Source organism: Apus apus, chromosome 1 (genome assembly GCF_020740795.1).
Source record: "Apus apus isolate bApuApu2 chromosome 1, bApuApu2.pri.cur, whole genome shotgun sequence".
In the NCBI taxonomy this organism is placed as follows: domain Eukaryota; kingdom Metazoa; phylum Chordata; class Aves; order Apodiformes; family Apodidae; genus Apus; species Apus apus.
This window is the reverse complement of record NC_067282.1, coordinates 97,873,178-97,900,057: the sequence shown is the minus strand read 5'-3', so window position 1 is coordinate 97,900,057 and position 26,880 is coordinate 97,873,178. Positions and strand designations below refer to the sequence as shown.

Genomic DNA, 26,880 nt, shown 5'->3' with positions numbered 1-26,880 from the left:
CTCTGCAAAACCTTCCAAATTTGTTTTCACACCTAAAACTGGAAATTCTGGAAGTTCTTGTTAAAGCATTGTTACAGCCTGGTAATGTGATTCTCCCACAGTCGGTTTATCCTGGCCCAAGTCCTGGCTTGGGGTGAAGGAGAGCTTTGCTGTGGGTAGCAGGAGCTTTTGACTGTTGTGTTATCATATGCTGTAAATCAGTGGTAGGACTGCTTGGAGTACAATTGTCTTGCTTTGCACACAAGGAAATAGCCTCAAACTGGGAAAGGGGGAAGAAGTGGAAGGAGCAAAGAAAGTTGGACCTGTTGGACTAATAATTTTGTTAAGGAAGGATGGTGAACAAATTTAAGGATGTTCAGGAGATAAGATAATTTTGTAAGTAAGATGAAGAATGATATTCTTTGGAAATGAACTCTCTTCTCCTAGACTCTGAATAAAGAATTCTTATGTGTTCTAAAATAATTAATCACGTAATTTAATTATAAGTTCAGATTTTCCTTATTTTGGGAATAAGGTTGGAGGGGACTTGACAGGAGACTTCTGGCAACGAACAAATTCAAAGCATGCAAAACACAAATAGGAGAGTTATGCACACTGTCCTGTCAATACTACATATACTTAAATATTTTTCAAGTTATGTTGGATTTGATAATACTAAAAAAACCCCTACGCTATAAATACTATAAAAAGCCGAACTCATGTAAATAAGGCCTTTTGTTTGTTCTTTTTAATCCTCCAAATGTTAGGATGAAAAAGAAGGACTGACTCAGTGGGCATTGTCCATCCTGTACACTTTAATGAACAGGTCTTAGGGGGAAGGCTCTTTGTTGCTCTGAAAACTACAAACAAATACTCAGTTGGACTAATCCAAACAGTATCAAAATTGAAGTTGCAAGTTAAATCTTGTTTTCCTTGATTTGTGCCTTTTGCATTCTTTAAATTCTTCCATTTCATTCTTAAAAGTTAAAATTTTATTGTGTATTTTACGTGACCTCATTACAGCATCTCGAGTCTGGAATTTGAAGGAATCAGAATCACCCTTCACTTTGTTCTGATAAATGTTGTGAACTTAAATGAGGAAAAAAGTACAACTGTCATATGGTAGGGGGATAGAAGTGTTGCTTTCTGAAGAATGGCCACAGTAGGTGGATCCACATGTGGCTAATAAAATGTGACTGAATATACAGAAGTTATTGATAAATAGTGTGCTTCTAAGGTGATTAATAGTGTGCTCCTGAGGTTAAGAGTTGAAATCAGCTGCAAAGAATTACTTTCATTTCCATTTCAACAACTCTTTTTACCAAATTTCTTCCTAACTTAATAATATGCAGACATGAATGTGCAATGTGGCTTGCATTTCAAACCCTAAAAAAATGTGGTGTGAGAAAGTTTTGGACTGACTGCATATTTTTATATTCAGGAAGCTGAAGAAAGTGAGGGCTCTGGCTCATCTGAGGAAGAGGAAGAGTGGAGAAGTGACAAGAAAAGCAACAGTAACAGTTCAAGGTAAAAACAAACAAGCTTCATCTTTTTCTGTAAGGAGTCTTACTTGAATTTTGGCAAGTTAAAAGCTTTGTGGTAGTTGTCTTGTGCTTTGTATGTAATATTTCTTGTAGTAATGTACTGACACCTTGCATTGCAATTTGGTGTTCCATTTCACCAGAATATTTTTGTCTTTAATATAGTTTAAAATCCTTTTCCTTTTTTGCTAGAGGGCCAAGAGAAAGAAGACAGTCTGGAAAATTTTTTGTAGTGTGTTTTGTTCTGTAGGGTTTTTGAGGGGGTTTTGTTTGGTTCTAAGTTTTAGTTGTCGGTGTTTTTTTTTTTTAATACTGCAGCAGCAGTCAGTTTATAATTCAAATATTATAGGGAAAAAATCCTAATTTTGATAAGGTTGTAATTTTGTTTAGAACTGAAGTTATAGACAACTTTTTAATAACTTTTCTATGGCTTTTTGGATATTCTTTCTAGCACTCTGTAGTAGTAGACCTAAAATATATGGAGGAGAGAGGAAAAAAAGCAAATGCGTACCTGTGAGATTTCCAGAATTTCACTGCACATTTTCTTGAATTAAATTACTGATTTTAGAATTCACCAGGCCTGAGTGTGTTTAAAAAAACGCTTTGAAATACTGTGTTCCTGAAAAATTGTTAAACAACAAGTGAAGAAATTGTTACAACAGGCTAAAGTAATTTTATTTCTTTTGAAAGTGCTCTCAACAGTAACCTATATCTGCAAATATTTGTCTTAGAGAAATTTAGCATTCTGAAACTTGATCCTATGTTTTTATTTTTCCTGACCCCCATTCCCTATGAACAGTGATTCTTCAAGTAGGTACTCTGACTGGATTGCTGACGCAGGAATTAACCTACAACCTCCTGTACGGACTTCTCGACGGAAAGTTATCAGATATTGCAGTACTTCAGAAGATGAAGTATCAGCAGAGATATCAGCTCCTCCAAAGAGAAGAAGAAGAAAAAGGAGAAAAAAGCCCAAACCAAGAAAGCAGGAGGAGGTATAGAGTTAATTTCTTCTACTCTTTAATTAACTTCTCTCTTATGTGTTTAAACCTGGATTTTTTTATTGAGACTGCCATCTTAAATTATAAAACTATTTCTTTTAAGACCTGCATAATAGTAAACTTGTTCACTTAAATCTTCATATAGGAAAGGAATGCTTAGTATTAGTACTACAAATACAATTACAACTTAGAATCATAGAATCATTAGGGTTGGAAGGGACCTTGAAGATCACCAAGTTCCAACCCCCCTGCCATGAGCAGGGAACTCTGCCACTATATCAGGTTGCACAAAACCACGTCCAACTTGGCCTTAAAAACCTCCAGGGATGGGGCATCAGCAACCTCCCTGGGCAACCCATTCCAGTTCCCCACCACCTTTATAGGGAAGAATTTCTTCCTGTTATCTAACCTAAATCTTCCCTCTCTCAGTTTAAAACCCCTGTCCTATCACTATCTTCTCTGATGAAAAGCCTCTCCCCAGCTTTCCTTCAGGTACTGGAAGGCCACTAGAAGGTCTCCCCAGAGCCTTCTTTTCTCTAGGCTGAACAGCCCCAACTCTCTCAGCCTGTCTTCATAGCAGAGGTGCTCCAGCCCTTTGATCATCTTGGTGGCCCTTCTCTGGACCTTCTCCAGCAGCTCCACATCTTTTCTGTGCTGAGGGCTCCACAGCTGTACACAGTACTGCAGGTGCAGCCTCACCAGAGCAGAGCAGAGGGGCAAAATCGCCTCCCTGGCTCTGCTGGCCACGCTTCTTTTGATGCAGTCCAGGATGTGTTTGGCTCTCTGGGCTCCAGCACACACTGGCAGCTCATGTCGAGCTTCTCATCAAGTACCACCCCCAAGTCCTTTTCCTCAGGACTGCTCTCCAGCCATTGTTCCCTCAGCCTGTATTTGTGCCTGGGGTTGTGCCGACCCAGGTGCAGGACCTTGCACTTGGCCTTGTTGAACTTCATGAGGTTGGCATTGGCCCACCTCTCCAGCCTGTCAAGGTCCCTCTGGATGGCATTCCTTCCCTCTAGGGTGTCAACCACACCACACAGCTTGGTATCGTCAGCAAACTTGCTGAGGATATACTCAATCCCACTGTCCATATCTCCAAAGCCTTGAGGAATTTTGAGCAAAGCCTTGGAGGAATTTTGCTAATACGTTTTGGAAGTGCATGTTTGTCTTTTACAAGTTAACCTTTTGTCTGCCAAATGAAAATTGAATTAGTAGTTTTGATGTCAGCAATATGTCCATTATGTCTAATCTTGCTATCTATTTAATTTGCAGGCTAATGCTGCAACACAACCTGTAAACTTGGAATTGTCCTATGATTGGCATCCTCCCATTTGGATAACAGACACAGCTCTTCGAAGATCCCCTTTTGTTCCTCAGATGGGCGATGAGGTAGGAACGTGGATGAAAATCTGTAAAAGCTTGTGTTAACTAACATTATTCTAGTTACTAAATATAGGCTAACATTTACTATTTGTGGTTTTATTGGGGTTTTTTTAGGTGATATATTTTAGACAAGGACATGAAGCTTACATTGAAGCGGTCAGAAGAAATAACATTTACAAACTGAATCCCCACAAGGAGCCATGGAGAAAAGTAGTCCTTAGGGTAAGTACATTGAATATACTGTGGGTTCAATGCTAATAGTCTGTGAATGAAGAGTTGTATTACATTGTTTGCAAAACATTGATTTATGAAGTAATGACATTTCCCATCATGTTTCCCTATAGAAACAACAAGGGAAAGTGTGTCTGCAATTAACAGAGTATCTTCAGAGTAACCTGTGGGAAGCCCAAATATAAATAGCTGTGTCAAAATTGGGAAGTTTGTCAGGCTGTCTTCCACTAAAATCTCAAATAGAGTTTCAAAATTTGTGGCTTTTTGGATGTGGGTGCAATTCATGTGCTTGGTTAACTAATTTTAACTTAATACTTCTGTGCATAGTCCAGAAGGTAATACTTGCTGAAACTATTTGTTCTTACCTTTAGGATCAGGAATTAGTAAAAATTGTTGGAATTAGATATGAAGTTGGTCCTCCCACGTTGTGTTGCCTAAAGCTTGCTTTTATAGATCATGCCACTGGAAAACATACAGACAAATCATTTTCTATCAGGTATGTGCAGCTTTCTTTTTCTGAAAAGTATTTAAAAATACATTTATTTCTAACTTTCTTCCTAAAGCCCTAGGGCACACACGTGAAAGGTGTTTTGTTTTTTTTTTTAATCTAGATACCATGATATGCCAGATGTTATCGACTTCCTTATATTACGTCAGTTCTATGAAGAAGCACGGCAAAGGAACTGGCAAGCTTGTATGTGTGTTTTCTAAGTATTTGACTAAATTATTTTGAAATAAAACACTTGTCCTTGGCTAATTGCTGAATATGCTAGATGCTTCTTGCTTTAAATTTGAGGGGGCTCTCTGGTAGGTAATGTCCCTTTACCCTTTAGAAATTTGAGCCTATTATCTGCTCTGCTAAGCATTTTGGAGGGATTACCATGCATCTAATAGTCTTCAAAACATATATTGAGACTGTAGTTTTTTCTTATTTTATAGTTAAGTAGCAAATTTATTTTGATTTTAGCACTTGTATTTTCTTGGTATAGTAAGTTGTCTCATCTTTTATTTTGAATATCAATGGGTTCAGAACTTTTCAGCTGAAATACATTGATCAAATTTTTTTTCTAACTGTATGCAGAAGCAGCATTGTTAAATAAGTTTTCCTAGTAAAGTATCTGAGTGGACTTTTTTTTTGCTCTAGCTGATAGGTTCCGATCCATTATTGATGACGCATGGTGGTTTGGAACAGTGTTGGGTCAAGAACCTTATCAGCCTCAATATCCAGATAGTCACTTTCAGTGTTACAGTGTTAAGTAAGTATAAAAAGATTTTACACTTCTGATGTTAGTAGTGTAGGTTGCCTTCTTACATAGCTGACTTACTAGTATGAGAATGTATACATTGTTCAAATTATTTTTCCGGTTGTATTATTATCACCACTTTTTAATGTTTTCAGGTTACTGATCTAGCACAATGTGAACATGAAGGTACTTCTGGCAACTTTTTAGTGAATAGTAATATCCTAAAAGTTATTGATCTCTTTCGCATTTCTGAGTAATTTTCTGCAATGACCAATGCTGAATCTCTTCCACGAAGCAAACAATTTCCACTGTATGTTAATAATTTGGTTTGGATAGGGCATGCTGAATCTCTTCTGCTGTTGCTGACTTCATGATCCTTATGCTCACAGTTCTCGCACTTTTGTCTTTCACATTATAGTCCACAGGAGCAAGTATACATATAAGATGATGTCATGCTATCACTTGAGACTCCTGTAAAAGATGTTTCCGATGTCTTCATGCTTGACACATTAATGTGAAGACAGAACTTGAGTCTTCTCATTGCCTAGTGGTATTCTGCCATATTCCCTATTGTATAGGTCCCACTTCTGGTTTCACCTTTTGATTGCCTGTTAGGTGATATTTAGCTACATAACTGGAAGATAATGTAACCTTGTGTTACCTGTAACATACTAATCCCTTTGAGCAGCCTACTTGTCAGGACATAATCAAAGAAAAGAAAGATAAGTGAACAAAGATAACTCTGGACCTCAGTGTTCAGAATCAGAATATTGCTCTTGTCCTGCCGTGTCCCAAGTTGTCTGGAATCGTTCTGGGATCTTGCTTGCCTTGGATTCTGCCAGCAAGGGAGGACTGTAAGGAGCATAATTAATTAATACATAAAAGTCTTATTTCTGTCATGACCAGAGGTTATTCCCATGTCTGTTACAGTATATTTGATATTTAGAGTTTCAGTGTTAGAGGGCTTTTTACTTTTTTTTCACACAGAGACTTTTGAGCCTGTCATGCATCCCAAAGAGAGGAAATACTTGTAGCTAATAGGTAGTTCTGTGAGACTGGTAACATCATGTATTTTGGTTCCTTGTCTCATCTGAGTTACTTGTGATCTATCCCATTGATATTCCTTAGTGGAAAGGTGTAATTGACTTACAGATTGAAGTTCTTGTCCTGTATGGCTTTCGCAAGTGAATTTTCACTTTTGCTTTTACGGCTACAGTTAGCAAATTGTCTGTCTTGATATGCTTTAAGTAAAAGTGGCATCAACACTAAGTTTGTACAAAAGATAATCAGACTGTAAAGGACTTTATGTTCCTGACAATGATAAAGCTAAGATGCTTCTACATAGAAGCTATCTGTTAGTATGTACAAGTACTTGTTTTTTCTTTCTAACAGTTGTTTAATCACCCACAATGTGAAAGTACATACAGATTAAAAACTGAATTTCACACTATTTGTACACTGATTTCTTGTTATCATTTCATTCTTCTTCAGACTCTTCTTTTAAAGAGAAAATCTTTGAAAACTAAAATGGTACTGGATGCTTACTGGCATCTTACTCAAGTCCATGGGGAAAAATTTTACATTCCATATGTTGTACCTTTAATGTGTTTTATTACGTAATCACAGTAGTTCCTTAAGAGGAATTTTAGATGGGGTTTTGGTTGTTTTCTCGGCCAGTTCAAAGTGCAAGTTTCCAGTTACGAAAAAGAGCCTATAGCACATTTCCTAGACTCCTTTGTTCTGTGAACACTAAAGGATATTTCAGTATTTTAATGCACCAGCCTTCAACAGAGGAAAATGTAGAACTGCTTTGATGTTAGTTTAATAATTGAATAGGCAAGGAATGTAGTGCTCTTTAAAGAGCACTTTCAAAAGACAGCTCTTTAAAGATTTCTGCTGCTTCTGTAGAGAGTGTGACTCACAAACAACTCTTCTAGGGAAGATTCCTAAGACGTATATATGAAAATGTCTGGCGTGTTTTGCAGGTATGGTTAGGTTTTGTGACTTGGCTGGGTCCTTGGCTCTTCTTGTAAATACAAGCCTGTGTTCAAGACTCTTGAGTCTTGTTGACCCAAGAATCTACATGTGGTTCAGCAGCAATAGCTTTCTGATTTGCATTAATATGCTCTGTACATTGCATGCAAAAAGATTTTTAATTACATTTCATTTTACATCTGTTTAAGTGGGAAATAACAGCCTAAACACAAATGTTTGTGACTCTCGTATGCTGTGTCTCTTCTTCACTCAGGATTTGGTGCTTTTTTAAATGGTAGAATTTTGCTAATCCAGTTGAATTTGTACATCTGTGATTGTTCTTTGCCAGTTGTGGAATAGAGCTTTATTGGAATCTAAGCATTTTTCTATTTTATACCAGAAACAACCTTTGAAAGCTGGCTTCAAAACGCTTAATGATTTTAGAATGTGAGAAACTACTTTTTAATGAGACGAAGTGGAGAAATTGCCAAATAATTTAATTGAAACCAGGTTGTCACACAGGAATAATTTCAAGTTATCACCATCGCTATTGTATAGAGAAGAAATAAATGCAAGATGTATACATTCAATGTTTTGTTATTTTGTTGGCCAGAAAAAATAAAGTATTTGTGTAGAAGGAGCTTTATATATTAAGGTGTATTACCTGGATGAGTGGAGCTTCAGGAGAATGAAATGGGGCTTAAGCTTTACTTAACTGTTTTAAGTCTTTTAATGCAATGTTATAAAGTAGTATATACTTTTACGAATGCCATCAGTTTCTGAAGTGTGGTTACATTAACTTGGGAAGACCACCAAATGGATGAATCTTCAGAACCTTAAAGAACTCTGCTAGTTCCTAAGCAGGCAGGCTGAAGGTGGATGTGGATCCTGTTTTTCCCAAGTCAGTGGGTAATCCAAAATAATGGGCAAATGCTTTTGCCTGCGCAGTTTTGGTTATAAAATATTATAAGAATGATCATCTAAGTTTTCACTTTGCTTGAAATAAATACACAGGAGGTATTAGACTAAATACGTAAGTTTATTAAGTCATAAGAAGTAGATGACATTCACCCAAGCATTTGAAGAATTCTAATGAAACTCCTGGCAAAGTTGCGAACAGTCCTAGAGTTGGATGCTCCACTGGTGGACTGGCCAATTGCTGTTGTAACTCCTGCAGACAGAAAAGGCTCTGGAGGGAAACTGGTGAACTGTAGACTGACTGTATTTGACTTCAGTTTCTGGTATGAGCTTATAATACAGGATACTAAGTGTAAAGATAAACCCAGCTGTAGGAAAAAGCCAGCACTGCATCTTTACAGGGAAGTTCTGCCTCTCTACATCTTTTGAAGTTCTGTGACTTTGTTGATAAGCATGTGAATAAAGTGGACAGTGGACAGCATATATTTGGATTTTTTTAAAGAAGACTTTGACAGAATTTCTCTTCAAGAGATATTAAAGAAAATAAGGTGACTTAGGATTGGAGCATATACTTCTCTGTGTTTAAAGTTGGTTAAAGGATAAGGTGCAAAAGGGTGGTTCTTAGTCATATTTGAGGCTGGAGTTTGGGTTTGTTTTTTTAACATTGGGGGTAGTGGACTTTGGAAATACATAGACACTGGAAGCCGTGGAAACAGTATCAGCAGGTTCAAAAAGGTATTAGACAAAAGGAAATGGGTTGGGAGGTATTTACAAACGTGCCTAGAACAATACAGTGATAACGAATGCTGGAAATATGAGTAGAATGGTAGAGTAGAATGAGTACCAGGGTATACTGTCTCAGTAAACAGCATGTCAGTCGTAGTTTCAAAACCACAAATCACTGGTCTAGCCTGACCAATTGGGCATTAAGCTGATCCAGTTGGGCTTTTCTTGTCTTTGTGCCAAAATTTGTTGGCTTTTTTTGTGTCTTTAGAACCATGTAGAAATATGCTCAAAAGTGGTAGGATTTGAAGATATCTCAAAATTAAACCATTAACTAAAAATTAAGTATCAGAGTGAATATACGGATGGACTATCAATACCAACTGTGTTTGCCTTTGCTTCCTTTTGGTCCTTACTTCGTCTTAATGTGGTATGCCTTATAAAACAAAATGTTAAAATACCAAATACCTCATGTACTGTTCTGCCTTTTTCTGAAACTTCCTATGGACATGTAGAACTACTGTTGTGGTTAGCCAAAAAATCCACACTCTCCTGTGTCTTTTTTCTCGTATCTTGCCTTTGCTGCTATCTCCTTTTTCCAAGTGTATGGCTTATTTTTCTTCTTCAACTTCTTAGTGCAGGCTTTGTGAAATTGATTTTTATATTGGGTAAGCTGCATATAGCCAAAATCAGGAGCACAATTTTAATTTGAATTTCAGTATGAAGAGTGTTTCCTTTTTGCACTGTGATAGTTGCTAGCTAATACTTTTTTTTATATGCATGTTTATACAGTATTTTATGAATACCTAAAAAATAGCTGTAATTTAAATATGCTGGGAGGCAATACTTCTGATTCAACATATCCTTCTTTTGTTTTTTTGTTTTTTTTTTAACTTGGTGAATCAGATGGGACAATGGTGAAATTGAAAAGCTTAGCCCGTGGGACATGGAACCAGTTCCTGATAATGGTAGGTAGAAACTCACTTAATAAAACAGCTTAATATGCTTCTCCCTCTTCCCAGTTCCTTTGTTCATGCAGGTAGATCACCCCTGTCTTTCTTGTGACTCTTTATGCTAAGTCATCTGAGTACAGTATCAATTATGCATATCCACTTAACGTGTGGAAGTGATATGGTAATAGTTGTATTGTCTTTTAAATTACAGAAAATGTCATGAGGGTGTTTACATGTTTAGGCAACAAAGTTCTTAAAGACAGTCTTGTTTCAGATTTGGTGAAATACCTTGAATATATCTATATTTTTTCCCTTTGCATCTGACAGAGCAGTTTTGAAGGAAATATTTCAAATGTGTATCTCTGGTGTATGCAATAAAACCTGCTACTTCCAAATGTCAAGTTTCAAAAACATCTCAAGTTTCAAAATATTAGTTTGTTGTGATACATTATAGTACAAGAGGGTGGAGCAGTGTGGGGGAAGAATGTATATAAAATAATTTGCAGCTGGCAGATCCTTACCGCATAGTTTTAAACCAGCAATTTATAAAGTTTGCTGGTCAAATCCAAATCAACTGTAAATTAAACAGCTGGGTTCCTGGTTTGTCTTACTCAATACAGTTTTACAGTGCTTGTCAGTAACAGCTGGGTGGAGGAAGGAAAATTTGTGAAATACTGAGGCAATAGTTACTGAACAAGCTGTCAGAAATACACTTATTTTCTTTATAACCTTTGCCAGGAGTTAGCTTACTTCCCAAACACCAGAGAGGCTTATGCTATGTTTTTTTCTGAAATATGAGTATATTGTGCACATGTGGATGTTCTCAGTAGCCACCTGACTGTCTATCTTTGAAATGTTAGCTGGCTGCTTCAGTCAAATCTTGTGATGACTAATTCTGCAAAACAGTCTGAAATTAAAATGTAAAATTGAAATCTTAGTACATTTTAGTTTGTAGAAAACAAGTAATCAAGAGGATTTTGGTTTTACACACAGAGACTTAATGGAAACATTCCATCACTGACATCTCTCTCCTACCATACAGAAGCTTTTCTTACTCATTGTGAACTGGTGATATGACACTGAGAAACAGTCATATTACTGTTAGAGGCTCACAGATCTTATGTGTGAACTGAAGTCAGGATTTCTTCTAGATGCTGTAAACTACAGTTGAAGTTGCTGTTTATATCAGTGTATTAATTATCACCTCTTCCTTGTATGGAATGAAATACAAAGAGTAGTGTTCTTGACCACTTTATTAATAGAATAAAGGAGCTAGAATTCTTGAAAATGCTACACCAATGACAGAGACCTCCTACAGATGCTAATTTATATCTGGATAGTATTAAATGCATCAGTCGTCATTTACTGGCTGTACCAGAGGCAAATTGGAACCTCTTTCTTTGATCTAGTAAGTTGTTATTGCCATGTTAAAAGCTTAAAGTTTGATCAATTGGAGGAGCTATGACTTTACCACAAGAAAACTAGGAAGTGGGACACATGGGAAGAAAAAAAAGAAGCCTAAAAACAAATGTATATTTTTGGACAAGGTCAAGGAATTGAGGATAGCATTCTCTGAACAGGTCAATGATCAGTATCACAGCAACCACTAAGCTAGATGAACAAAAATTCTCTAAGGACAGTCTGGAACTCCTTATTTTCTACCTTTCTTTCCAGGCAGAAAATGGCACTCTGCAGGGAAGTAAAGCTCTTACAGAAAGGTTCTGTGCATTTTTGGAAGGCATCGTTATGTTGACAATACAGTATAAAACAAGGGTTAAACCTTTTTTGCTTTCCCTTCCTTTCTTCCTTAGACCGACTTACAGATCAGATTGAAATTATACTTTATATGTCTTCTTCATTCAGTTTACTAAGGTAAACATACCGGAGCACTGAAGTTAGACTAACTAGCAGGTCACAACTTTAATATGTTACCTTTGTATCCTGCAAGCAAAAGTTTTTGTGTTATATTTATCAAGAGACAGCGTCAGATTTCAAGTGCTTGCCTTGTCAGGGACAGTGCTGTCAAGAGCAGGAAAACCTTGTCCATATACACGTAGAGTTCAGTTTTTAGCGGCCTACTTACTAAATCACTATGGTATGGACTGGCTGTTGTATGTATTAATTGCCTGTACCTGTACTGTAAGCACTGCAATCCTTCTGGGGGTTCATCTTTCTATGACCAATCTACTCCTGAAGATGAGATCATATGGTTATATATATATATATGTGTGTATATATATATATATATGAGTGTGTGTCTATATGTGTATATACATAAAAACATGCCGGGAGTTACGACAAGTCTTCTGTGTCACCTTTACTAGGCTGCTGCTTACAACACAAAGCAAAGATATTTACACACTTGTTGAGAAGGATAGAGTTTTGTTTGTTTTAGTCTGTCATTCTGCTTTAGTTGTTACTCCTGCAGGAGAAAATCCCTCTTGAGCACTTATGCAATGGAGTACCAGACACCATGTTGAGTTCTTCTTGACACAACCTTATGTAAGTGTAGCAGTATTACTTGCTACTTTCTCTTAGTGTTGTCTTCAGGAAGTTCAGTTGCAGAATTTGTTTCAACTCAAGTTGAACCTGGAGTTAAGAAGGATCATCTGAGTCACCTCTGCCCCTTCAGCTTTTCCTACCACCTTTTTTATTTCATACGTTTATTTCTTGAATTGCTGCTTCATCTTTAGTACTAGTTCACTGGATAACAAATGCTGTTAGGATTCCATCAATGTAATAATGAACAGAGAACTAGAGATTATTTTGGGCTATTAAGACTAACCCTGTTCAGATGAAGGAAAAATAGTCCTTTTTGTAAACTTAGAAGATCCCCCACTAAATCTTGAGGTTTTTTCTTTACAGTAGTTGTAGCTGAAATGTATTTTAGAACTTGTATGCAACACTTTAATGGACTGCAGTCATCATAATACTGACAAAGACCCTATCCTCTTGCTTTCATCTTAGTGGACAGACTGGCATGCTAATGGAATTTCTTACTGTTAATTTTCTCTGTATAAGCCTACACACTTCATACTGTTGAATGTATCTGCTAATAAATAAAATACTGATTATAGTTGTCCTAATCAGTACAAAGAAGTGATCTTGCCTACCAACAGTGTCTGCCTTCCATCAGGAACCTTCACATGCTTTATCCTTTTCAGGTCCTCCAATTAAATAAGAAACTTAGCTTTTCAAAAACAAAGTGCAGAAATGGCAGATGTGAGGGGGAAAGATACCCAGGGATAATACATTATCTACTCCATCATTCTGCATTGGCCAAATGGCATTAGTCTGTGGAAGTGTGACTTTCCACAGAACCAAACAACACAGCTTTATATTCCTACTAGTTTTTAATGTTTTGTAAATGCTAAATTTGCCATGTACAAACCAAATCTTTTTAAAAAATGTCCAGAAGATCACAGTTGTTAATACCAGGAAGGATGTCAGAAGTAAATTGCCCGTCTTACACATCTTTAAAGGTTGAGGGCACAAACTGACTCACTGAACTAAGTTATCCTGCAAAGTCTTAAGTCATGCCTTTAAAACAAAAGCATATAAACAACTCTTCCAGTTTAAGTCCTCTTCTAAATCCTCTCTTAGTTGAAGAGAGGTAAAAGTTCTCTTGAAATTCAGAACTGCAGAAAAGGTGAATAAAGGATATTTTTGCTGTTGTATGAATTTTCAGTACTTATTTTTCCTATAGTCTTAGCATCAAACTTCATTTTAAAGCAAATTTTTTTTGTCAGTTACAAGCATGTGAGTATTTATTAAACATGAGTACTTAACAATTTATCTTGTTTTGTGTTCTTACTTCTTTCCCCTTTCCTGTTTGCTGACTTTTCAGTTGACCAGCCTGAAGAATTAGGAGCTAGTGTTTCTGTGACTTTTGAAGAGGTGGAGAGGCTACTCTACAAACCTGAAGAAGGGGAGTGGGGGATGAAATCTCGTGATGAAGCATGTGAACGGATTATCAGTGGCATTGATCAGCTTCTGACTCTTGGTAAGCATGTAATCTAAGCCTTAGCTAGTTTTCTCCTAACATTGCATTTATAACAGGTTCCTGGGATATCTGTGGCTTTCTTTTACAGTACTTTATCATAGGGTATCTTTAATGTTCATACATTTTTATGTGCAATTCCTTCTGTTTGCACTGAGATTTTCGTATTTTTATAGATTGTTGGTTTTATTGTGAATATAACAACTGAACACCTGGCTTAAGTGTCATATGCATACAAGCCTTGAAATAGTAAATTAATCTTGCTGTTTCTTAACAGACATTTCAGCAGCTTTTGCTGGTCCAGTTGACCTGTGTACGTATCCCAAGTACTGTACCGTGATTGCTTATCCGACAGACCTCAACACTATTCGGACAAGACTGGCTAACCGATTTTACAGGTTAGTACTAGCAGTAGAAACAAGGAAGAATGTGGCCTTGAGTTTGTCCATCCTGAGAACTAAACTTTCTTTTAGTAAGAAGAGCAGTTATTCTTTCTACAAACATCCTGACAAGTAGTCCAGTACCTGAATTCAGCATTACTACTGTTTTGTAGCAGGGCTCTGATGCTTGATAACTGCAACATAATATTAATTTGTATTTAGTTTCTTAGTTCTGAAGGAAACTTACTTCAGCCCATACTTGGTACCGTTTTCAGAGTTACAATAAACTTTGACTTTCTTTGAGAATTTTGCTATTTGAGTAAATATTAAAAAATCATTGAAGTTACTTCAGTGCTGAAGATTTTGAAGTTCTGTAATTCATTTACTTGGAACTTGAAGTGGGTTAAACTCCTAAGTGCTTATCCCTTTCAGAAATGGGCTTAAACACAGTGGTGAAATGTCAGATAGTTTACCACTGATATTTTTAATGATAAAAACTTGTAGTGAAAGAGGGAAGAAACTGAAGTACAGTGATGATAAAGTTCTGATCTGCTAGGTATCCATAGCTCTGGAAGAATCTTAAGGGTGTTCTTCATCTGGACTTGGATTCAGTGTGTATGTGTAAATACAGTGAAGAGGCTATCGTTTTCCTACGCTACTAATCGTTTTCCGTGTAAATAAGACTGAAATAATATCTTGGGAAGTAGTTTGAAATTCTGTAGGTGAAGAGCTGCAAACTGGAGGTATCTCTACTTAAGAATTATAAGGAATTGGAAAAATGAATTATAAAAATGAAGTTGCATAGTTTTGGTAGCTCATTTCTATCAAGTTATAATTTTAATTTGTAGCATTTTCTTCAAATCTGTCATCTTATAGAGAGTACTTGTTGATTGGTTAGTTAGCCTCAAAGCAAGGTATTTGAGGAAAAACAGAAAAGAACACCATAGCTTAGATGTCTTTAAAATGTCATTAGACTAAGCTTCTCGTCACACTCTTTTTTAATTGCTTCTGCCTACTGTTTATTAGTTAAAAAGATACTACAGAACTTGTGTTCCATTTAACAGGGCTTTGTGACAAGCAACTTCTGATGATTCCAGAATAAATGTTAGAATTTACAGTGGTGATTCAATAGTACTTTTTTCCCCCTCCTTTTTTGAATTGGGTTAAATGTAACCTTTTTTTAAAATACATGTGGTTGTAAAGAGTCCAGGGAGTCCACAATCCTCATTATTATTTCAGTGATATTTTATAATTCAGTGGTAGCGAATGCTAGTGCTTACTTGGCTAGTTGTATATTAAGAATGAAACCAAAGTGTACTAGAATTTCACAGCCTTTCTGAAGATAAAGTACCAATAATGAGGTGAAAAGTGAATGAGCAAAGATAAGTGCTGGTTTTGCTTCCTTGAGTAGGTGTCTGTGTGTGTATACATACATATACACACATATTTCACTTCTGCATGTGAATAAAAAGTTTGAGACTGGTCTAATGAAACTTAAAGGACAGGACATCTCTTTTAATCTAATATGGACACAAAATCACTGAGATGTAATTTTTGCATTTTTTAAGCTTTTCAGCTTAGCATTAAAAGTGCAATATTTTCTAATTTTTAGGAGAATCTCGGCATTGGTTTGGGAAGTAAGATACCTTGAAAGCAATGCTAGGACCTTCAATGAACCTGGGAGTGCTATTGCTAGAGCTGCAAAAAAGATCACTACCCAGCTCTTGAAGTTTATCAAGTAAGTGGAATTTTAATCTAAATAGTGCTTTAATGCCCATACTCTCAAACAGTGGGAGAGTATAAGCATCTTAATATCCCTTTGTTGTGAATCCTGCTTCTTCTAATTTCTGACTACATTTCAAGACATGCAGGACAGTTGTGTGTTACTTTTTTAGTATCATCTTAATCAAGGAAATACTTAAATGTAATGTTTAACTTTTTTTCCCTTAGTAGCATTGATTGGTTTTTATAGTATCAAAATGTCATTTGATGTAGCTCAGCTTATAAAGTAAGTTCTGTTCTGTGTAGGAACTCTGTAAGAGTTCCTGTTGCAGCTTGTCTGACTTAGTTCACTTGAGAGATTTATTTTGAAAACAAGTTAGTACAAGCAGTCTTGCAGCCGGTAGAACAGGTGTGAAGGCTCTTTTCAAATTCCTAATGCTAATTTCACCCTTTTCTCCTCACTTCTTCTGAAATGTACAGTAGAGCAGTTTTTCAGATGTAACATTACTTTGTTAATACTATAATCACCTTGTGATTTTTGTATTTCATTTAATTCTTAGTTACTGTCTTGCAGTTCATGTGTAGCTCTTGGTTATGGCTAGGTTTAATCTAGGAAATGTTTTTGCTATTCCGGTAACAGATTTAATTGTATTACAGTGATCAGGACTGTACAAACATTTTTGAATTATGTAGCACAACTGATGATGAACAAGATGGTCTTGATGCTGATCTGGTAAGCTTTTTTTTGTAGATACTTTCAATAATGTATGGTGGTAAGGAAACACCACCAGCCTTCAAGTATTTATTTTGTAAAATTGCTCAATTTTATATATATATATATATATATGTACGTATGTATTATACATTTACATAGCTAATATAGACATGAAATTGTGAGGAGGTGGTTTATTAAAATAATTTTGAGTTGTTAGTATTTGTGAAGAACTATAACAAATAGGCGTGTTGTACTATCAGTGTGTACCATCAACTAGAAAAATTCTTCCATATTTTGTGAGTGGCACTGTATTTCTGAACCATGTTAACATGCAGTAATATAAATATTTCAAGAGCAGATGAATAGCTATCTTTCACTGTCTTTTTGATTATATATGTTTTGATTGTATGGTTATTTCTAAGGTCAAAATTGTCGTAAGTGCTAAAAGCTGACAAGTGTTTAACTATTGCACTGTTGCTTTTGCTCTCTGTTTTTCTGTGTACCATAATACGAATCATGCATTAGATTTGCATGCCTCCTTAAGAATTTAATAAAGTGTATTTATCTTAAGTCTGATAGAGGTAAATATGCACTGCTGCCTGGAGTGCTGTATGTTTAATGATAGCTTGTCCAAAACTGCCCAAACCTTTTTCACATTTTTAATTCTAATTTGGCATAAAGATGCAAAGTAGCTGCTCCCCCTTGCAGGTTAATATACAGGGAAGAAATTTCATTGAGTCATTTTAGTTCTTTGTCTCGCTACTTCAGCATCACCTTAGTACTTCCACATTGTAAGGTTTTTCTTCTTACTAAAAACAATTTGATCACAAGATGTCTTTTCGTAGGACAAGCAAAAATCAGAAAGCTTTATGACATGTAATATCAGTGAATTGAATTACTAATATAGTCTTTGAGGTTCAAAGCTGATGGACATCCTTGTATTGCAATTTCTGGTGGTAATCTTCCCTTTGTGTTAAAGACAAGCTGGAGTTGGGAATCTTTAGTGGTGTTCTAGGATCTTGCTTTCCAAGTCTCAAATGCTGTGTTGTTTTTTAATATGCTCATCTTCTGTCTTTTGGAGATAAGTTAGAATAAAAATCTATTTTTACTACAGCATCAAATATAATGACACTTTGAGCACTCATTACCTGTTTTTTCTTACGCTATTTTAGAAAGGATTGATTTTATTTATTTATTTTTGTTCAGGATGATGAAAAATGTCTTCCGAGAACATCATACAGAAGAAGGAAAGTGAGTTGGCTAATCTTTAACGTACATATGCAAATGAGTTATGGTAGAAAAAAATAGTTAATAGACTATATTTAAATTCAGTGATGCTGAGTGATGGTTGTTTTGGTTTTTTTTAACAATCATAAACCAGGATTTTTCGATTGGTATTGAGGAAGTAAAAGCTTTGTTTAAATAGGTCTTAGCTGTTTTAGTGCTTCTGTATCCATTCTGTATAGTTGTGTGGGAAAATCTTCAGACTTTAAAACCAGTGCTGTTCAGTGTGACAGTTTTCAGTAATCTCTCTGATACTGAAATAAAAGCATTATTCAACTGAGATGATTGGAAAATAATATTTTGAGTGATGGATATTATTAAAATATTTTGAAAGTAATTTGGTATCAAAAATTATATTTTTGTGTCTTATTTTGCATTTTAAAAAACCCTGAGATATAGTAAAAGAATATTGTATCATTTGTCAGCATTTATTAATAAGTTAGAAAAAATTCTGCTGGTAGCGTAGTGCCCTTTTTATTATTTAAATAATATGTTTGGAAGTGTGTTTTTTCTGCTATAGAAATAATTCCAAACAAGGTTATCAGGTTTAGTTTTTCTAGCTATATTTCAGTAATGCTTTTTTCCAACTGTTTTATTTTCAAGGGGCGGGGCTTAAAAAAAGGCAAAAGCATGAAAACTGGCTATGATGAAAACTCGTGGAAGAAGCAGTGTATGGAACTGGTGAATTTAATTTTCCAGTGTGAAGATTCTGAGCCTTTCAGGCAGCCAGTTGATTTGGATCAATATCCTGTAAGTTGTTCTTAACCTTGTATGATACAATTTTTTTTATTTTTATTTTTATTCCAGTCTTTGGTATCATAAGATCTCCACATTGCTCTTGGAGCCATTTATTCTCTTTATGGCTTTAGTCCCAAACCACTGGAAGTAATATGCTTTGCTCTGTGCTTAGAAATGTGATCTCTACTGCATCAAGATCATCCATCAAAAATACTGACACACAACACAAAGCTATTGTTGAGCAGTGGTGGTGTCTACAAATATTCTGACACCTTAAATATGGTTTGAGACCACTCGTGATCTTTTTTTGCTTACTTTCTTGCTGTCCCTTATAAGGGAAATAATTTTAAATAAAACTGTGAATCTCTGTGTTCTTAATTAAAACCAGATTCTTGAGAGACAGTCTATAAAACCTGTTACTGAGTCTGAGCTATAAACCTTATTTGTTCCTTCCCTTTCTCTTAGCTATTAATGTTATCCTTGCTGACTCTTTGGTCTCTTTTTGTCTAAGAATTCAACAAATTTTCAAGGAAAAAAAAATTCTATCAAGCATGCAAACAGTTTCTTATAGGCTTCACATCTTGAGTTCACGTCTCACTTCAGATTTTAAAAACATCTTGAGTTTCTGTGGAACTCATTAACAGGAGGGAAGATAGAGTTGTGTTGATGTAGTGTTTGGGTTTGTTTTATTTAAACTAGGTTGGTTTGTTTCTCATAGTAAAATCAGTCAGGCAAAGGATTACAGGATTTACAGCAATCTCATTTTGATTATCAATAAAAACATTGACTTGCGTTTTATTGTTACTGGGTATGTTTTATGAAGGAAACTCAGGAGAATTGAAACTGGAAATCTCTGTGTGCAAGCATGTGACATTCTATCAACTCAGTAATCCTTCAGAAACTCTGAAGAAGACCTTGAAAATACCCAACAGTTTGTATGGGGTAATGTAGTGGAGACTAACTAGTCTCAACAAAGTATTGCTGTCTGTATTGTGGTTAGGTGCTTCTGTGTTCAGCTGCTGGTTAAAATAATCTGGTCATTTTAGCTACCCTTAAATTACAGAAATAAAATTCAAAAGTATTGTATTTTCTTGTATACCACCTTGAATCTTTTTTCCCTGTGTTTTATTTAGGATTACAGACATATTATAGACACTCCAATGGACTTTGGTACAGTGAAGGAAACTCTAGAAGCTGGAAATTACGACACTCCAATGGAACTGTGCAAAGATATAAGACTAATATTTAGTAATGCAAAGTCTTATACTCCAAACAAGAAGTCAAAGGTAGCTGTTAACATTGGGAAGTTTATGCTTGTTTTAATGAAATGAGGTATTATTTTGGAATTAGTTTGTTTATCCATATTTATGATAAAGCTGCTGGTTAGAGCTGGGGAGAAGTATGACAAAAATAATTAATATTTTCATTTCTTGTTTATTTAGAGTTACATAGGATTGCATGCTGTGTTTTTTCTATTCCTTTTCTGTGCAGTTTTTAATTTTAGAAATGTTAACTCTTAAATGAAAGGTTCTGTTTTTAATATAACCCCCTTCATTACCTAGATTTATAGTATGACCTTGAGATTGTCAGCCTTATTTGAAGAGAAAATAAGAAGAATTGTTTCAGATTTCAAAAATGGTCAGAAACAGAATGAAAAACTGCGAAGAAATCGGAGGTACACTAGAAGATTTCATAATCAAAGCTCAGTGCAGCATCCTACCAAAATGCTCAGGTAACCAAACTATGCAGATGAATAAATATCTCACAGCTGACTAATATGCATATTGACTGTCATGTTTACTCTATTAAGAAGAGAACAATTCGTTTATTAAATGGTTAGCTAACTCCAGTGAGACTTAGTATACTTACTTTCCTTGCAGTAGGAAAGACATGCAAAAAACCTGCTTTCTTTGTAGTATTAAACTGGCTGTGAAACAGCGAAGGGACAGAAGAGTAGAAAGATTGGGGGTTTGCTTCTGTTTTTTAAAATATTTCAGTCAGGAAATCAATATTTAATCTGACTGAAATAATGAGGAATTAAATTAAGATTTACTTAATGTACATATGATACCAGCCTGTAGAAGAGAATGCTCCAAGCAGACCTCATAGCAGCCTTCCAGTACCTGACAAGGCTACAGGAAAGCTGGGGAGGGGCTTTTTACAAGACTGTGTAGTGATAGGATTAGGGGTAATGGCTTTAAACTGGAAGAGGGTAGATTTAGGTTAGACATGAGGAAAAAAAAAATCAGTGTGGTGGTGATGAAACAGTGGAACACGTTGCCCAGAGAAGTTGTGGATGCCCCATCCCTGGAAGTGTTCAGGGCCATGATGGATGGGGCTCTGAGCAATCTGCCCATGCAGTGGGGTTGGCACTAGATGATCTTTGGGTTGAAAAGGACCTTAAACCATTCTGATATTACAAAGATTACAAAGCTGCATATATTGCATGTTTTACGACATTCAGAAGAAAGTCAGTCCTATGGAATTTATAGAAGTTGTCACTTACTGTAGTACTCTGTTGGTAGCTAGATACACCTTTTCTCTTTTTAAGTAAAACAAGCTTTTGACAAAACCGCTGGTTGACATGATTAGCTCATGTATTCTTGATTTGCATATGGGATGAAGTGAGACAAAATACAAAAGCTAAACATGATAAATTGTCGAAACTGATCTTACACCTTTCTGCTACTGTCCAGCCTTTCTTCTCTGGCAATGAAAGGAGAGGAATCAACAGTTTTAAGAAAAAATAAATCTAAGAATACATTTCTTCACCATGTTTGACTTTCTTCTCTTAAAATGTCTACATTTTCAAATTCTTTATGCATACATGTTGGATTATGCTGTAGGAATACCTGGCAATGAGCTTTAAACTTCACTGGGAGTGTTCCTTGGGTTTCTTGTTTCTTCTCGGAGAAATAGAGAAGCACGCATCAGGATAGGCAACGTTTTTTCCTTTGAAACCACACTTCAGCTTGTATCTGTAGAATTGTATATGACTTGTTTACAAGTCGGCAGTGCTTGGCAGGACTGAAGTTTTGGACTATTTGGGAGTTTGTTTAGATAGCAAAAAGAAAATACATCTTGTGTGCCTAGATGAATTTCTGAAAAACTGACTGTAAAGAAGTAGCTGACAAAACAGTAGTTTTAAATGTGAAAAAAGTTACTTATCAGGATTGCATGTAGCACTCTAGTATGTATGTTAAGAAAGGATCAAATAATTGAATTTCTCTGCAAACATGCATTTTATTTTAGATAGTTAACTTTCTCTAAAGATAAAATAACTCGTGTTTTTGGAACTCAGTTTATTATGGAATAATATTAGCATGCATAGCGCTTATTTTGAGGCTTATGTGCAATTAACAAGAGACTGGGGATTCAACAGAACTTAAAGGCTCCTGTTGCAATTTCCTGGTAAGCAATAAAAGGGCATTTCTGTCTAGAAGGCATTCCATATGTAATTATTTGGTTTTTAGAGCAAAGAAAATGTATCCTCTTGTGTAACTTCACTAGGAGATTAGACTATTAATGAAAGTACTTAATTCTTACTCTTGTTGAAGTTAAAATTGCCTCACACTGTGTTAGCTCACAAATCTAACAACCCTTCCATAAATCTAAAATTGTATGTCATACAGTTAGTTAAGCTTTCAGAGAGAAGGTTTGTTAAAATAGACATAATTGCCATTATTTTTCATTGTTTTACAACCTGTGTTGCTTTTACTTCTTTCCCCTTTCACTAGAAATTTGAAGCAGAAACCATTGAAGTCTCAGCCAAAAATTGAATCTGAGCATGAAGATTCTTTTACTCAACCTACCTCAAGCAGAGCTGCCTGTGTTGCAAGCCATAAAATGAATTCTAGCAATTACAACCATAGTTCCTCTGGTGAATCCTCAGATTCTGCATGTCTGGCATCCTTTGAAAGGAATGGAAAAGCTAGATCCACAACACTAACAAATTGTTCTGCATTATCATCAGGTCAGAAATGGAATCTGTTTCAGATCAGGGTTTTCATCTGGGTCTTATGTATTATTTGTTCCTTTTCCATTATAATTGCCATAATTTGCAATTGCATACTAAATTGTTGAATGAGGTTTGAATCTTTAATGTCAACATTTTTAGACAAGTTTATTATGCACTTTGGCTTTTGTATAATACAGAATTTTGTGTATTTTAATGAATTTTGGACACTTCCTGCAGTCCTGAATGTCATAAAAATATCTGTGTACTAAACATAAAAATTTCTGCTTTAAAATCCCAGAGAATGCAGTAAGTTTATTTCCTATCACTGAACACTATAAATACAGAGTGGTGTATTTTGTAGGGCTGTCAATTTCATACATGCAAGACATTAAGATACGGTAGTGTATTGGACAGTAATATGAAGAAATTTTAAAGATTTCCTTGATCAGCAAAATGTAGCTCTCAAGAATTGACAATTTTTAATTTATTTTTTAGCAGAAAGTGAAATAGAAGGTTCTTTGGTTTCTTCATCTACTTCATCCTCTACTAGTAGCTCAGAAGACAGTAAAGAAAGCTCTGTGCCTCTTTTGTCGCCTACACTGCACAATGGTGTGTGTAGAAGAAAGAACAGCAATCAAAGGATAACTAGAAATCGAGCTGCTCAGAGAAAACAAATAGGTATGTTTTGAGTAGCTTTCTTGTGAATAGCAAATAACACACGTGTGTGTATATATATACAAGTAAATGTAATTAATATGTATTTAAAATTGTATATGTAAGAGACTTTTTGATTGGTGGTAGTTCTGAAGCTCTGAAAGTACTTACATTCAACTTTTAAAAACTTTTTGTTCAGTGCTTAGGGGAGGAGGGCAGAAACCAAGACTAGTGAGAAGGAAGTATGTTATATATTGATAAGAGTAAAAGCAATGATTTGTAATGAAGTTCTAATTGTCACAAAGCTAGAACGAACCCAAAATTTATGATACAGCTAAATAATTTCTCTTGACTGACAACAAATGTCAGTGTCATGTCTGTGTGTTAAACTGTTCCAGATTTGACAAGACTTACCAAGTTGCTGTTTTACTATTTCAGATGTTAATTTCTTTTTTAATTTACAGGAACACTTTCTCAGGAGAATGGGAATACAAGAAAAACTGTCAGGAAAAAGTTATATGGAAGTGACTCTGAAAATACTTCAGTGGTAACATCTGAGTTGCTCAGTAAGAGTGCTGGTAGACATAGAAAAACTCCACGCAGAAGTGCTGCTGTGGCTGCTAATAAATTAAGGCTAATGAGTGATGTGGAGGAAGAGGTTTCAAGCTCAGAAAGTATTGGCATTGGATGCAAGAATAGAAAACTGCCTCATCGAAATGCCTCAGCTGCAGCCAGGCGAATGTTTCTGGAGGGGTCTGAGGATGATGTAGGCTTAAAGTCTGAAAGTGAAAAAGAAATAGAAGAGCAGCTTACCAAGAGGAAAATTCTTTCTCAACCTAGTTCATCTGCCGCACGAAGAAAATTTGTTAGTGAATCTGAAAATGGAACTTCAGATTCTGAGACAGACACCCAGATAAAGCAAAAAAACTTGCAAAGCAACGGTCATAAGCAGTTGTGTGTGATGGTCCACTCTGTCTCTCCCAAAATTAAAAGTCCCATCCTAGACTTTTCAGAGGAGGATTCCAAAAGCCATAATTCAGAGGATGGGAGCAGTCAAAAAGTTTCTGACCAGTCAACATCTGTACATAATAAGCCTGCAGTGAGCAACTCTGAGAATGAAATGGATTCTGAATTGGACAGATGGAATGGCAGAAAAGCAACTGGTCTGCAGCTTGCTGCTCCTTTAAAAAAAGCTAAAGTCTTGAGTGATTTAGAGGATACAGCAGAATCTGAAACAGGAGATAAAGAGGATGGGAGAAGTTTTTTCTCAGAGAGCTTGGTGCCAACTAGAATTGCAAGGAGTTCAAAATCTGGACCTCGTGCCAGCATCAATGACTCTTCCGATACAGAATCTGAGACAAATTCCAATAACCGTAATTACTGTGAAATTTCTTCAAGAACAAAAAAGAGGAAGAGAAGAGGAAAAACAAAAATTGTTAGAAAAGGTAAGTTTTTTTTTAATTAATGCATCTAACTCTTGATACTGACTACATGAAAGACACAACATAAGATTAATGACTGAATAGTGTTTGGGACAGTATGGACTAGACAAAGTGTAATGGTGTTCTTTGTTCTAAAATAACTATAAATGGGGGAAGTAGAACTGTAAGATATGGTGATGATAGTGACAGCTTCTAGAAGTTTAAATAGGTTTGGAACTGGGAGGCTGCCAAACACAGCCCTGAGATAAAAGTATCACAGTTTGGTTTAGTTTGATGATACACAGAATTCACACTGAATGCTGGCTGGTTTTGTGCTATTCAGGTGATATATTTGTCTGTGAAAAACTTGTCATTAAATCATTATTGTTTTTCCATATTTACAGGGGTTTGGGTGGTTTTGGGGGGGATTTTCTGTGTGAGAAGGTACCATTACTGATACAGTGGCAACCCTCCTATTGCTTGCTCACTTTAGTTTTTTAGGTTCATGGGTGTCTAGGTAATGTTGAACGTAATTGAAGCATCATGTCACTTGCTCTAACTACCTTATCATACTGGTAAGACATTACTTGAGGAGATCTCTGTAAAGCAGTTAACAACAGCTGACTGAAGGACAGAAATTCCAGATAGTTGCAGAACCAAGATTTACCATTCCACTTATTTTAAAAGCTTTAGTTTTTTCTGTAATTTTGTCTATCATTAAAATGTGTGTGCTGGGTGACATGTTAAGATTTGGAGACCTGGTTTTTCAGGGGTTTTTAAGTATATCAGAATGATGCTCAGATTTGTTATTAAAACAGGTTCTGTACATTATGTGCCTTTAAATTGTTAGGCAATTAGTCCTGATTTAGAAGTTGAAAGACTGCTCAGGGGTTGATGTTTCATCTAATCCTTCTGAATCTGTCACTGAATCAGAGAGACCAGATTTTGAACCTCTAAGAACTCTTCAGGAATTTTAATTGTAATTGGCTATTGAGCTCTAGACTTGTCAGAACTGTGTTGCTATAGTCACTTTCTAAAACTTAAAAGGATTGGGGAGGGAATCTTTTAAAAACTTCTTAGAGTTTAAAATGTTACTTGAATGTGCTTTGTATGTCAATACTGAGTCAAGTATAAAACTTCTGGTTGGGTTATGTTTCGGTTTTTTTGGTTGGTTGTTTTTTTTGTTGTTTGTGGGGTTTTTTGTGGTTTGGTTGTTGTTGTTTATTTGCGTTTTGTTTTTTTTTTGGAGACTGGTACCATTACTTTGAGAAAGATTTGAATAAACTTTTAATACAGCAAAAAGGGAAGGTGTTTCTACAGATATTTTATCTAGTAGGAATTTGTAGCTTTTAGAGTAGGCAATTGGTAACATTTCCTTATCAAGCTTGTCTAACACCTCATTTTTAAGGGAGAAACAAGACTGGTTAATCTAAAAAAATTTCCTTATTTTTTTAATGTAAACACTTCCCATGAAATACGTAGAAGCTCCCACTTAGTAGCCAACACTGAGCTTCTGGTCCCTTAGCTTGTCCTTTGAATGTAACATGGATATTTTAACTGTTTCTATTACTGTGTTTTAAAACTTGATGAAAAATGGGTTTATCTTCATGCCGTCTGTAACACTCTGTTTAAGCTGTAGCTTCTGCTATCCTGTACTTTTTATGCCTGTGGGTTTGTTAATTTGTCTTCCAGATCTAACTTAGAGCAAAACTCCTCTTACTTATGTTTTGTCTCTAGAACTTTTCTTTTTTTTTCTTTTTTCTTTTTTATTATTTTTTTTTATTTTTTATCTTTTTCCCTTTTTTCCTTTTTTGCCTTCCCCCCCCCCCTTTCCCCCCCCTCCTTTTTTTTCTTTTTTTTTCTTTTTTTGTTAATTCTCGTCCTTTTACTTTGGTCATAGCTTCTTCAGTATTCCATGTTCATCCAGCTAGGCTGAACTGCCAGTCACAAAAGCAAATTCATAATTAAAATAAACATTGGCAAGTATCAATATGTATTATCAATTAATTGTCAAGGGCTGCATTAGCTTTATAATCATATTAACATTACCAAGTATTTTAA

At 35.6% G+C, this 26,880-nt stretch overlaps 1 protein-coding gene across 2 annotated transcripts in view; it reads left to right on the top strand.

Annotated features, from left to right (window-relative positions):
- The window catches only part of BRWD1 (bromodomain and WD repeat domain containing 1), a 56,555-nt gene that overhangs the window by 23,719 nt on the left and 5,956 nt on the right, over window positions 1-26,880 (top strand). The window contains exons 22-40 of one of the 2 annotated variants that reach the window (XM_051614961.1): window positions 1,421-1,506; window positions 2,320-2,515; window positions 3,794-3,910; window positions 4,019-4,126; window positions 4,507-4,631; window positions 4,747-4,829; window positions 5,280-5,391; window positions 9,901-9,962; window positions 13,795-13,950; window positions 14,225-14,345; window positions 15,940-16,065; window positions 16,707-16,782; window positions 17,971-18,015; window positions 18,652-18,798; window positions 19,920-20,072; window positions 20,349-20,518; window positions 22,524-22,759; window positions 23,243-23,422; window positions 23,863-24,843. In XM_051614961.1, the coding sequence (XP_051470921.1) occupies window positions 1,421-1,506; window positions 2,320-2,515; window positions 3,794-3,910; window positions 4,019-4,126; window positions 4,507-4,631; window positions 4,747-4,829; window positions 5,280-5,391; window positions 9,901-9,962; window positions 13,795-13,950; window positions 14,225-14,345; window positions 15,940-16,065; window positions 16,707-16,782; window positions 17,971-18,015; window positions 18,652-18,798; window positions 19,920-20,072; window positions 20,349-20,518; window positions 22,524-22,759; window positions 23,243-23,422; window positions 23,863-24,843 (3,280 nt within the window). Of the gene's footprint in view, window positions 1-1,420; window positions 1,507-2,319; window positions 2,516-3,793; window positions 3,911-4,018; window positions 4,127-4,506; window positions 4,632-4,746; window positions 4,830-5,279; window positions 5,392-9,900; window positions 9,963-13,794; window positions 13,951-14,224; window positions 14,346-15,939; window positions 16,066-16,706; window positions 16,783-17,970; window positions 18,016-18,651; window positions 18,799-19,919; window positions 20,073-20,348; window positions 20,519-22,523; window positions 22,760-23,239; window positions 23,423-23,862; window positions 24,844-26,880 lie in introns of both variants that reach the window. The other variant, XM_051614952.1, reaches the window with a different exon arrangement.